Source organism: Natrix helvetica (genome assembly GCF_964273705.1).
Source record: "Natrix helvetica genome assembly, chromosome: 5".
Lineage (NCBI taxonomy): Eukaryota > Metazoa > Chordata > Lepidosauria > Squamata > Natricidae > Natrix > Natrix helvetica.
In genome coordinates this window covers 137,724,727-137,737,006 of record NC_138551.1, presented here as the reverse complement: position 1 = coordinate 137,737,006, position 12,280 = coordinate 137,724,727, and the positions used below count along the sequence as shown (strand labels likewise).

The 12,280-nt window shown below is 49.8% G+C and overlaps 1 protein-coding gene across 1 annotated transcript; it reads right to left on the bottom strand.

Moving 5' to 3' along the window:
* Positions 1 to 568: 568 nt before the first annotated feature.
* LOC309392722 (uncharacterized protein) lies at positions 569 to 7,504 on the bottom strand (the record flags this gene model as incomplete). The annotated part of the gene is made up of 5 exons (XM_081954149.1): positions 569 to 676; positions 2,623 to 2,731; positions 4,384 to 4,482; positions 6,386 to 6,729; positions 7,346 to 7,504. The coding sequence occupies 5 exons, from the start codon at positions 7,502 to 7,504 to the stop codon at positions 569 to 571; spliced, it is 819 nt and encodes a 272-aa protein (XP_081810275.1).
* Between the last annotated feature and the right edge of the window lie 4,776 nt (positions 7,505 to 12,280).

The following is a 12,280-nucleotide window of genomic DNA, read 5'->3' as shown; positions in this document are numbered from 1 at the left end:
GTGGCCGCCCTAAGTGACCATAAAGTTATAATTCTAATTTTATTCTATTCTATTTTCTATTCCACTGTCTATTCTATTCTACTATGAATTCTCTTCTCTTCTCTTCTCTTCTCTATTCTATTGTACTCTTAATTCTATTCTATTCTATTCTATTCTATTTTCTATTATATTCTATATTCTTTTCTATTCTCTATTAATTCTATTTTCTATTATATTCTATTCTATATTCTATTTTCTATTCTATTTTATTCTTTTCTATTTTCTATTCTATTCTATTCTGAATTCTATTCTATTCTATATTCTCTTCTCTATTCTATTGTACTCTTAATTCTATTCTATTCTGTTTTCTATTCTATTCTATTCTATTTTCTATTCTATTCTCTGAATTCTATTCTCTTCTCTATTCTATTGTACTCTTAATTCTATTCTATTCTATTTTCTATTCTATTCTATTCTATTTTCTATTCTATTTTCTATTCTATTCTATATTCTCTATTCTATTCTATTTTATTCTTTTCTATTTTCTATTCTATCCTACTCTGAATTCTATTCTATTCCCTATTCTATTCTATTCTCTATTCCCTTTTCTGTTGGTCCATTCTATTGAGGAATTCATCAGCGGGAACCAGCAGTAGTCGTAGAGGGTGTCTCCTTCCGCCATGCGCAGCACGGGGCTCTGTGGAGGGAAAGAGGGGGAGACGTGGGCTCCGGGGAGGGGACTCCAGAAGGTCGATGGGACTCACCCCCCCCAAAAGGCTCAGGGGCCCTTCTTTCTCAACCTCAAAAAGATGGGAGGGGGGGACTTCAACTCCCAGAATTTCCCCCAAGGATCGGCTCCCCAAGACCAAAGAGGTGTGAATTCACCTTCCTTCCGCTTGGCTCTCCTTCCTTCCTTCCTTTTCTATCTCCTTCCTAACTCTCTGTCCCTCCCGGCCTCCTTCTTCCTTTTCTATTTCATTTCTCCCTCCCTCCTTCTCTCCTTTCCTGCTTCCTTTTCTCTCTCTCTCTCTCTTTCCTTCCTCTCTCCTTCCTTTTCTATTTCATTCCTCCTCTTCCTTTCCTTTTCTATTGTCTTCCTTTTCTCATCTCCTTCCTTCCTCTTTTTTCTTCCTCCCTTCCTTCCTGTCTCTTTCCTTCCTTCCTTTTCCTTCCTCCATTTGTCTCTTTCCTCCCTCCGTCCATGTCTCTTTTCCTCCTTCCTTCCTCTTCCCTTCTGTACTTTCTTGCTTCCTTCCTTCCTTTTCTATCTCCTGCCTACCTCTCTCTTCCTCCCCATCTCCTTTTTCCTTTCACTTCTCCCTCCTTCCTTCCTTTTTCCTGTTGTTTTCCTCCTTCCTCTCTCCCCACCTCGTTCCTTTTCTATTTCCTTCCTCCCTCCCTTCCTTTTCTATCTCCTTCCTTCCTCTCCCTTCCTTTTCTTTCTCCCCCTTTCCTTTCCCTTCCTTTTCTATCTCCTTTCTTCCTCTCCTTTCTTTCTCTATCTCCTTCCTTCCTCTCCCTTCCTTTTCTTTCTCCTTCCTACATCTCCTCCCTTCCTTTTCTTTCTTTCTTTTCTATCTCCTTCCTACCTCTCCCTGTCCCTCCCCATCTCCGTCTTCCTTTTCTATTTCATTTCTCCTTTTCTCCCTTCCTTTACTCTTCCTTCCTTCCTTTTCTATCTCTTTCCCACTCTCTCTGTCCCTCCCCATCGCCTTCCTTTTCTTTCATTTCTTCCTCCCGCCTTCCTTCTTTCTTTTCTATTTTCTTCCTTCCTTCCTCTCTCTCTCCCCATCTCTTTCCTTCCTTTTCTGTTTCCTTTCTCTCTCTCTCTCCCTCCTTTCTTCTTTCATTTTTCTTCCTTCCTTCCTTTTTTATCTCCTCCCTCCCTTCCAGAGTGTGGCCTGTTTGTCCGACATGCCCACAACTCCGCAGTCACAACTCAGGCTCCACGCTGCAGTTAGCGTTATTTGGGAGAAAACAGTAGAAGAAAAAAGGAGTACAGCCAGTCCTCGACTTACGACCATCCCTTTAGAAACTGAAGTGAGAACAGCACTGAAAAAACCATTCTCACACTTGTGGCCATTGTCACATCTTTAAAATTTAGGCACTTGGCAACTTGCATTTTTTACAAAGGTGAGGGACCTCCTCGGCCTGCTTCCGATAAGTAAAGGAAATGGAAGAAGCCAGATTTGCTTAACTACGGCGTGATTCACTAAACAACAGTGCCCCCCCCCAAAAAAATGGGTGTGACTCCCTTAAGAACTGCCTGACTTAGCAACAGAAATTCAGTCCCCAATTGGAGTTGTAAATCAAGGACTGGCCTCTATTAAGTAGATGTGCTGATTTATACATTGACTTATTCACAGGCAAGTCCTCGACTTATGACCACAAGAGAGCCCAACTTTTCAGTTGCTAAGTGAGACGTTCGTTAAGCGAGCGTCGCTCTGTTTCACGACCTTTCTGGCACACTGAGGCCGTCGTAAATGTGAGTCAGTTGCCAAGCCTCTGAATATCGGCGCAAGCGGCAACGGTCGTAAGTGTGGGGAAAACGTCCCTGTTTTCAGCACCGCTGTAACTTTGAAACGAAGCTGTTGTAAGTCGAGGACTGCCGGGGAGCCCAAACGGAGCAACAAACCCACCTACCATTTCAGCCACGTCTCCCCACTGCTCCGCGTAGAACTCCAGGGGAAGGTTGTATATCCGCAATATGTTGTCGGCACTGTTGGTAACCAGGCAGGTTCCATCGGGGGCCCTGTAGAAGGAGGGGAGGGGGTCAGAAACCCCCCAAAAGAGGGTCTCCCCCATTCAGGAGGGGTTCCGTCCCCGGCCTATCACGCTAAGCAAGTCGGGTTTGTTTCAGCCACAAACAGGGGGAGGACGATGACACAAAGCTGACCCACAAGAGAAGTTGTGTTACTTTGGCCAAACCAAGGATGATTTCATTCCCGTGTTTCTGAGCCTCAGCAAGAGGGGTGGACTTCAACTCCCAGAATTCTCTAGCCAGCAATGGAGAATCGATAGTCCGGGGCTGCAAGGGGCCCGGGAGGTCATCTAGTCCAACCCTGCTCCAACAGGACATTGTGAGAAGTGATTTTCTGTCTTTTGATCCTCCAGTTGCAGGGCTACATAGCCACACCCACCCCAGTCACATGACACACACCCCCAGCAAGCCAAAGAAAGAAAGAAGGAAGGAAGGAAAGAAAAGGGAGAAAGAAAGAGAAGGAAAGGAAGGAAGGAAAGAAAAGGGAGAAAGAAAGAGAAAGAAAGAGAAAGGAATGAAGGAATGAAAGAAAAGAGAGAAAAAAAGAGAACGAGAAGGAAAGGAAGAAAGAAGGAAAGAAAAGGGAGAAAGAAAGAGAAAAAAGGAAGGAAGGAAAGAAAAAGGAGAAAGAAAGAGAAAAAAGGAAGGAAGGAAAGAAAAGGGAGAAAGAGAAAGAAAGAGAAAGAAAGGAATGAAGGAACGAAAGAAAAGGGAGAAAGAAAGAACGAGAAGGAAAGGAAGAAGGAAGGAAGGAAAGAAAAGGGAGAAAGAAAGAGAAATGGGAAAAAAGAAGGAAGGAAAGAAAGGGGAGAAAGAAGGAGAAAGAAAGAAAGGAAGGAAGGAAAGAAAAGGGAGAGGGAAAGAGAAATGGAAAGGAAGGAAAGAAAAGAGAGAAAGAAATAGAAAGAAAGATGGAAGGAAGGAAGGAAAAGGGAGAGAAAGAGAAAGAAAGGAGGAAGGAAAGAAAAGGGTGAATGAAAGAAATAAAGAGAAATGGAAAGAAAGGAAGGATGGAAAGAAAAGGGAGAAAGAAAGAAAAAAAGAAAGGGAAGGAGGGAGGGAAGAAGGAGAAGAAGGAAGGACTACAACCTGGCATTAGACGCTGCTTTAGAGGATAATCCAGACCTAGAAGGTCATCTAGTCCAACCCCGCTCCAGCACGACATTGTTAAAGCGACTTTCCGTCTTTTGATTCCCCTGATCACATGATTACGTAGTCACGCCCACCCAGTCACATGACCCCCAAGCAAGCCACGCCCACCAAGCCACGCCCACTGATTAGGGGCGACATAATAGCAGAATGCCAGTATTTGGGGGGGGGCTGCCCCAAAGAAGGGGGTGGACACCCATTCTCCAAAGAAGGCTGGAGAAGAAGCAACGGATGAAAACTAAGCGAGGAGAGAAGCAACCTGGAATGAAGAAGGAACTTCCTGACAAGGAGGACAATTCACCCGTGGAACTGCTTGCCACCAGAAGTTGTGAGTGCTCCCACACTGGAGGTTTTGAAGAAGAGACTGGACAGCCTGGCCTAGGGTCTCTCCTGCTCAAGCAGGGGGTTGGACTAGAAGACCTCCAAGGTCCCTTCCAGCTGAGGGAGGGCAGTGGGAAGGGGGCCACCGGAAAAGCTCCCCGCTGGCTACTCACCACTTGCAGCCCTTCAAGAAGTTTTCGGGGGCGCGGCTGTACTCGGCCCAGGAGCCTGTCAAAAGCCGGGGGGCCTCGGCGAAGTCGTACGCTGGGAAGCTGGGAGACAAGAGGAGAAACGCGCCGGTCGGTTGCATCTCGCGAATTAATCTACTCACTGCCCCTATCAAGGCTGCTAACTAATCTGCCTTCCGCTACCGCCGAGTTTGGGTCATGAAAAGAACCTGCAAGGAAATAACCAAGCTCAGAGACCCCCAAGGACCCCACAGTCCTCCTCCTCCTCCTCTCTGCAAACCCCACTCCCTTCTAGCACTGATGATGTTACCTAGCTGGGTCATGAAACGTCTGCAAGGAAGCCACTAAGCTCAGAGGAGCATCCAAAGACCCCAGAGTTGTCCTCCTCCTCCTCCTCCTCCTTCCTTTCTCTCCTCTTCCTCCTCCTCCTCTCTGCAAACCCCACTCCCTTCTAGCACTGATGATGTTACCTAGTTGGGTCATGAAACGTCTGCAAAAAACCCAACACACACACACCCCCGCCCAAGCTCAGAGACCCCCTCACTAAGCTGCCTTCCCCCAACTCCAACCACCCCATGCCTCAAAAACAAGGGCCCGGAGGCCTCCAAGGTCCCTTCCCACCAGGGGTGAAATGCTACTGGTTCGGTCCCGAACCGGTAGTAAAAAACACTTTAAAAAGGTTTTTTTTTAAAAAAAGAGTTCCGACACAGCTGATCTTCAGAACTTTTTTAAAAAAACTTTTTAAGCATTTTTTTTTACTACAGATTCTCCGGAAATGTAGGGGTGGGGGCCATTTTTGCTCCCAGCAGACTTCCCTTCCCTGAAGCCTGCTAGGTCAAAAATGAAGGGGGGAGGGGATGCTGAGAAAGATAGAAAGAAAGAAAGGAAAAAAGAAGGAAGGTGAAAACAGGGAGGAAGAAAGGGAATGAAAGAGAAAGAAAGAAAATGGAGAAAGAAAAAGAGAAAGAAAGGGAGGGAGGGAAAAAGGAGGGGAAGGAAGGAAGAAAGGGAAGGAAAGGGAGAAAGAGAAAGAAAGAAGGAAAGAAAGAAAAGGGAGAAAGAAAGAGAAAGAAAGAAAAAGAAAGGGAGGGAGGGAAAAAGGAAAGGAAGGAAGGAAAGGAAAGGGAGAGAGAAAGAGAAAGAAAGGGAAGGAGAAAGGGAAAAAGGCAAGCAAGGAAGGAAGGAAGGGAAGGAAAGGGAGAAAGAGAAAAAAAGAAAGAAGGAAAGAAAAGGGAGAAAGAGAAAGAAAGAAAAAGAAAGGGAGGGAGGGAAAAAGGAAAGGAAGGAAGGTAGGAAGGAAAGGAAAGGGAGAAAGAGAAAGGAAGGAAGGAAAGAAAAGGGAGGAAGAAAGAGAAATAAAAAGAAGAGGGAGGGAGGGAAAAAGGAACGGAATGAAGGAAAGAAAGAAAACGGAGAGAGAAAGAAAAAGAAAGAAGGAAGGAAGGAAGGAAGGAAAGAAAAGGGAGAAAGAAAGAAAAAGGAGAAAGAGAAAGAAAGAAAAAGGGAGGGTGGGAAAAAGGAGAGGAAGGAAGGAAGGAAAGAAAAGGGAAAAAGAGAAAGAGAAAGAAAGAAGGGAGGAAGGAAGGAAAAGAGAGAAAGAAAGAACGGAAAGAAAAAGGGGAAAGAAAGAGAAAGAAAGGGAGTGAGGGAGGGAAAAAGGAAAGGAAGGAAGGACTACAAACCTGGCATTAGACGCAGCTTCAGAGGATAATCCAGACCTAGAAGGGACCTGAAGGTCATCTAGTCTAACCCCGCTCCAGCACGACATTGTTAAAGCGACTTTCCGTCTTTTGATCCCCCCGTCACATGACTCCATAGTCACGCCCACCCAGTCATGTGACCACCACCCCTAGCAAGCCACGCCCACAGAACCGGTAGTAAAAAAAAAGACTTCCCCACTGCTTCCCCCCCCCTCTTCTACGCCCACATTCATACCCCTAAACCCAGTTGTGTTCCATTCAGAAGACAGGCCGGGAACCCGACTCACTAATATTCCCCTCCGTCGGTCCACGCTCCCCTTTCCTCCGCCGCTTCCTCCTCCTTCTCAGGGGGCAGCTTTTCCTCAGAGTCCCGCACAGCGTCCTCTAACTCTTCCCCCTCTGGAGAAAGTGGCCGGACAGCTGGGCTTCCTTCGTCTTCTTCAGCCCCGTTTCGCCCCGGCACCTTAGAAGCTGGTCCAGATGTTTCTCCAGCATCCCCACCGCTGTCGTCGGCCAACTGGGGCAAGGCTGGCATAACCGCACCCTCCACAGGGAGTTTGACATCCATCAGGATCCTCGTGCCGAGGTGGCCACTAAGCGAGACTCTACTTCCAAAAGCCTTTATTCCTGGCTGGAGGCAAAAATCCCAGTTCAGCTCGGGGAGAAATCGGATTTATTCATCCCAGCTTAGGAAGGGAAAGGAGACCAAGCGGAAGGGAGATTTCTGCAGATTTGAAAAACAAAACCCCAAAAATATCAGCGCTGTTAATTATGTTGAATATTAAGCAAGTTAATATTCCGCACCCAAAAACAGAATTAATTTAGTAGCCTGATAAAAGGTTTTCCTTGTATTGGACAAAGTGAGGAAAGGGACATTTTAAAACCAAGATACTAGTCCTTTGGAATACAGGCAATCCTTGACTTACAACTGTTCGTTTTGGGACCGCTGAAAGTTACAACCGGACTGAAATAAATGGGATGGATGAGCGTTTTTCACACTTCACACGCAGGCAGACGATCAAAATTCAGACACTTGACAACGACTCATATTTACGACGGCCACTGTGTCGCGTGATCTTCTTTGGAGACCATCTAACAAGCCAAGTCAATGGGGAGAGCCAGAGTCACTTAACAACCGTGTGACTAACTAAAGAACCGCAGCGATTCACTTAGCAACGTTGCGGCGTGATGGGAAAGCGTTGACACGCGTCTGGCTGTGCGGAGAGGGAGGGTCGACACGTGTTCACCGTCGTAGCGGTGTGAACGGTGCGAAGCGGGGCCAGCTCCGGGCCTCCCCGCGGCAGCTTTCCCCGGGAGGAGGAGGCGAAAGGCGGCCCTCCTTCTCCTTCCCTGCCGTAAGCTTCTTCCCGGCGTTGAGGCGGTGGGCGGCGAAAGGGGGCCGCCATGACACTTTGGGCACCGCCCTCTGGAACCACGCCGCGTCTCGCGAGAGTTGGAGGATGTTTCGGGCGCCGCGCCATCTTTTTTTGCGCATAGAGATAAGAAACTGAAGAATAGACACCCCAGAGATTTAAATTGAAACTTCCGGGTACAGTGTTGTCTTTAAATTCCTCCCAGTCTCCTGATGATTGGCCAGCCATCTTCCATGCCTAAGGCGGGACTAGAACTCCCAGTCTCCTGGTGATTGGCCCAAAGTCACCCAGCCATCTTCCATGCCTAAGGCGGGACTAGAACTCCCAGTCTCCTGGTGATTGGCTCAAAGTCACCCAGCCATCTTCCATGCCTAAGGCGGGACTAGAACTCCCAGTCTCCTGGTGATTGGCCCAAAGTCACCCAGCCATCTTCCATGCCTAAGGTGGGACTAGAACTCCCAGTCTCCTGATGATTGGCTCAAAATCACCCAGCCGGTTTTCATGCCTAAGGTGGGACTAGAACTCCCAGGCTCCGGTGATTGGCCCAAAGTCACCCAGCCATCTTCCATGCCTAAGGCGGGACTAGAACTCCCAGTCTCCTGGTGATTGGCCCAAAGTCACCCAGCCATCTTCCATGCCTAAGGCGGGACTAGAACTCCCAGTCTCCTGGTGATTGGCTCAAAGTCACCCAGCCATCTTCCATGCCTAAGGCGGGACTAGAACTCCCAGTCTCCTGGTGATTGGCCCAAAGTCACCCAGCCATCTTCCATGCCTAAGGTGGGACTAGAACTCCCAGTCTCCTGATGATTGGCTCAAAATCACCCAGCCGGTTTTCATGCCTAAGGTGGGACTAGAACTCCCAGGTTCCGGTGACTGGCCCAAAGTCACCCAGCCATCTTCCATGCCTAAGGCGGGACTAGAACTCCCAGTCTCCTGGTGATTGGCCCAAAGTCACCCAACCATCTTCCATGCCTAAGGCGGGACTAGAACTCCCAGTCTCCTGGTGATTGACCCAAAGTCACCCAGCTATCTTCCATGCCTAAGGCGGGACTAGAACTCCCAGTCTCCTGGTGATTGGCTCAAAGTCACCCAGCCATCTTCCATGCCTAAGGCGGGACTAGAACTCCCAGTCTCCTGGTGATTGGCTCAAAGTCACCCAGCCATCTTCCATGCCTAAGGCGGGACTAGAACTCCCAGTCTCCTGGTGATTGGCTCAAAGTCACCCAGCCATCTTCCATGCCTAAGGCGGGACTAGAACTCCCAGTCTCCTGGTGATTGATCCAAAGTCACCCAGCCAGATTTTATGGGTAAGGCACAACTCTTCTATCTATCTGGGGTTACCACAAACTAGGTTTCCATGCCATGGAAATGCTGATCTTGTGCCTTTAACTGACCCCCTTGAGGCCACGTGCCGGATTCACGTGGCAAGAATGACACCAGTCCCCAGAAGGGCAGTGGCCTCTCAAGTCCAGGGCCCACGAGGGACGCTTGGCAGTCATCCAAAAATGACAAAGTCTGAAACGGAGCTGAGTGCGAAAGAGATCAGTGCCCAAGAATGTTAATTTGCTACAGGGAACAGGACATCCGCAAGGCGGGGGACAAAAAAATCAAGCTCATGGCCTGAAGATCGGTGTTAAAGATCAAGATGTGACTTCTGATCTCCCCCGTGCTCATCCGGGGAAGGCAACCGAGCGGAGAAGACCGGCCGGCAACGGGTCCAAGGGTCACGCATGGGCTTTAAAGGACCAGCGTCCAGCGGAGGAACGACGGCAGGTCCTTCAAGGCGTCTCCTGGCCACCATGAGCTTCCTCGTCCGTCCTTGGGCCAAAAGGGACGTCCGGGATGTGGTGCGGCTGGTTAGGGTGAGAAGCGGGACGGTGGGGGACTGGGAAGGGTAGAAGAAGGGGTGTCTCAAGGGGTCAGGAGGAAGGCGGTGGGGTGGAGATTGACCGTAATTTTATTTTGGATTGATTCTTTCTGTGCCATGAATCCAGCGGTGGGGTTTCACATTTTGTTACCACCGGTTCTCCATCTGTGCGCCTGCTCCCTTCCGTGCATGCGCCCAGCCTTCAACCCATAGGCTTTACTCACACGAGCGCCTTCTGCGCATGCGTTCTGTTTAGAAAGCTTTTTTTAAAATTGGGGGGGGGGGGGGGATGATGCAGTTTTTGCAAGAGCGAATCTCCATCGCACGGCTACGCTTTTTATTCCTCCAAATAATGGTCACCGCTTATTGTAGCGAGTCAGCCTCCTAACTTCAGTCCAGGCTCTGCAATTACCTTCTCTCTCCCCCCCCCCCAAACCTGCAGAAACGGGGGAATCGGTCATTATCATTAACACTCTCTCCCACGCCTGGCCTCACCTCCGGAGGTAAGGGGCGGGGAAGAGCAGATCTCCCGGGGATACAAATATTCCCCAAGTGGCCACCATCCCTGGTGCCCCCCCCCCCCATACTAGAAAACGGGAGAGGAGTAAAATAATGCTACGCTTTGGAAACGCGGATCTCCAACGCCAGGTCCACGCCAGGAGGTTCGGGGCTTCCCTCCAGGCCACCTGCACAGCCAGCAGCCGCGTCCACAGGCTCCGTGGGGAAATGCGGGCCGTGAGAAAGGGGAGCAAGTGCGCTCGCCCGCCTGCCCGCTCCAATCTCGCCCGCCCAGGTCCCAAACCAGGCTCTTCGGTTTGAGTTCTCCAGCAGCCTCTGGCAAGGTGTCTTCCCCGCCCCGCTCGGGCTGAAAGAAAATAAAGACAATAAAATATAAAGTGCTGCTTTACCTTTCTCTGCTGCTTCTCTCCCAGGCTGGATCCAAGGGGAGATCCCTGTCCTAGTCTTCCTCCTGCCCACGTGGGCTTCAGGCACCAAAGGCGCCGGGGGAAGATTGCTCAGGACTCCGCTGCCCTGGGTGGCTCCCGTGACGGAGGGCGAGAGAGAAGCGGCAGCTGGAACGAGGTCCAGTGCGGTCCCCGGCCCTTCCCCAGAGGATCCAGGGACAGGGAGGGACCCTCCTTCCACCCCGCTGTTTCTGGGGGCGCAGAGCCCTGGGGGAGCCTGGCAGGGTGGGCGAGTCCTCCGCTCTTCTTCCTTCCTCGGCTGTGGAAGAAGCCCGCGCTTCTTTCGACTGGGCAGGAGCGGGGGGGGGGGGGGAGCGAGCAGGAGGGGGGAGCTTTGGGGGCTAATGGGGCTTGGGTTTAGCCTCCCTGGACGTCGCAGCAACCCCAAGGGCGCCGATCTCGGCCTTTTTCGCATCGGGGCCTGCTGCAAGAGGGAGGGAGTGAAGACCTTTTCAGGCCAGCGCAAAGGACTTCCCCGGACTTGCTTTGCTGAGCACGGGCGACGGGCCCCCGCACCTCCACCACCAGCAATCCGGAAAAGGTCTTCACTTCACCGCCAGTTGTGGTTGAGGCAGTCAATGGGGAGGGGGGGATCTGGCAGGCCCTGTTACTTTCTCAAACTGATTCCCCCCCCCCCCCCCCTGGATGCATCCGTTCCCAGGTCCTTCTGGCTGGAGGGGCAGAGAGGAGCCAAAGCCTGGCTTTTCCAGAGGTGTCTGTGGATGGAAGCCTCCCTGGGGCTTTCTATGCCCCTTGACAAGCTTCTCTTCAATGTAGGTTTTCTGGCCATGAAAAAGAGCGTTGAGTGTGTTAGTTCAAGGCCAGTTTGACATTCCTTTGAAAGACTCTTTGAATCTTGTGCTGCACAAAAGGTCTGTTTATATTGGGAAGGAAAGTTGGGTTCTGCCAGCTAGAATGTTTCTGATTCGGCCATTACTAAGTCAGTTACAGGGTTTTTTTTAATGCTCCAGATGATAATGAGTCTCTTAAAGCCAGACCTTTTCTGTTTTTACTACTTTTATTCATTTTTCAACAGACACTGTTGCCCTGCCTGGTTGATGCTCTCAGGACAAACCATATAAACATATCCCATCCTCATTCTGATACTGTGAAGTCTGCTCTTCTCTGCAACCTTAACACAGATAATAAGATTTGTACTGTTCATGGGATGAGTCAAATGTACAGAAACATAAGCGAGGGCACCAGGTGCTGAATTATGCGCAGACACCACCGCCTGCTTTAAAGTAAGGCATCCCCTCCAAAATAAGACTTAATATCGGTTTTTTTATACATTAAATCATCATTGGAGCACAGAACCAGTTGTTAAATTATTTGAATCCCACCACTGGCCTGCTGTGCCTTGTTCCGACGTTCCCCAGGTGCACGAGACAGGCAAGGGCTGCGCGAAGGCTGTATGTTTGGGCAAGGCAAAAGGGGAGCGTGGGGGGCTATTTACTATCCATCCATCCATCCACCCATCCATCCATCCATCCATCCCTGTGTGTCTGAGTCTAGGTTGAGTGTCCATTTCTCTCCGTGGCGTTTCCCTTTAATCTCCTGTCCAAGGGCCTCTTCCAGGCGATCCTGGAGAATTAGGAATTTGCATGAAGTCTGTGTGAGTTGATGTAACAGGAAGGGAAAGGGGGATTGAAAGAGGAGGGGGAGGAGAGGGGGAGGGGAGGGGGAGGGGAAGTGTTAGATTTTGGCAACGAGAGAACAGACTCCGGACACGTAGTGACTTATCAGCTCTTTATTAGTAGTAGTAGTGATCCAGCTTGTTCTGTGGTCGGAGGGTTCCCCTTTTATAGGAATCGGGTACGCCTCTCGACCAATCAGAACGATACCTGTTTCCCGCCGTAGCGGCGGACCAGAGAGGAGACTTACTGCGATATATGCTAATATCTAACACCCCTCCCCTCTTCGACGGAGCATTCCGGTTTGTTACATAGTCCTTAAGATAAATGGGTGTTTGCCTTA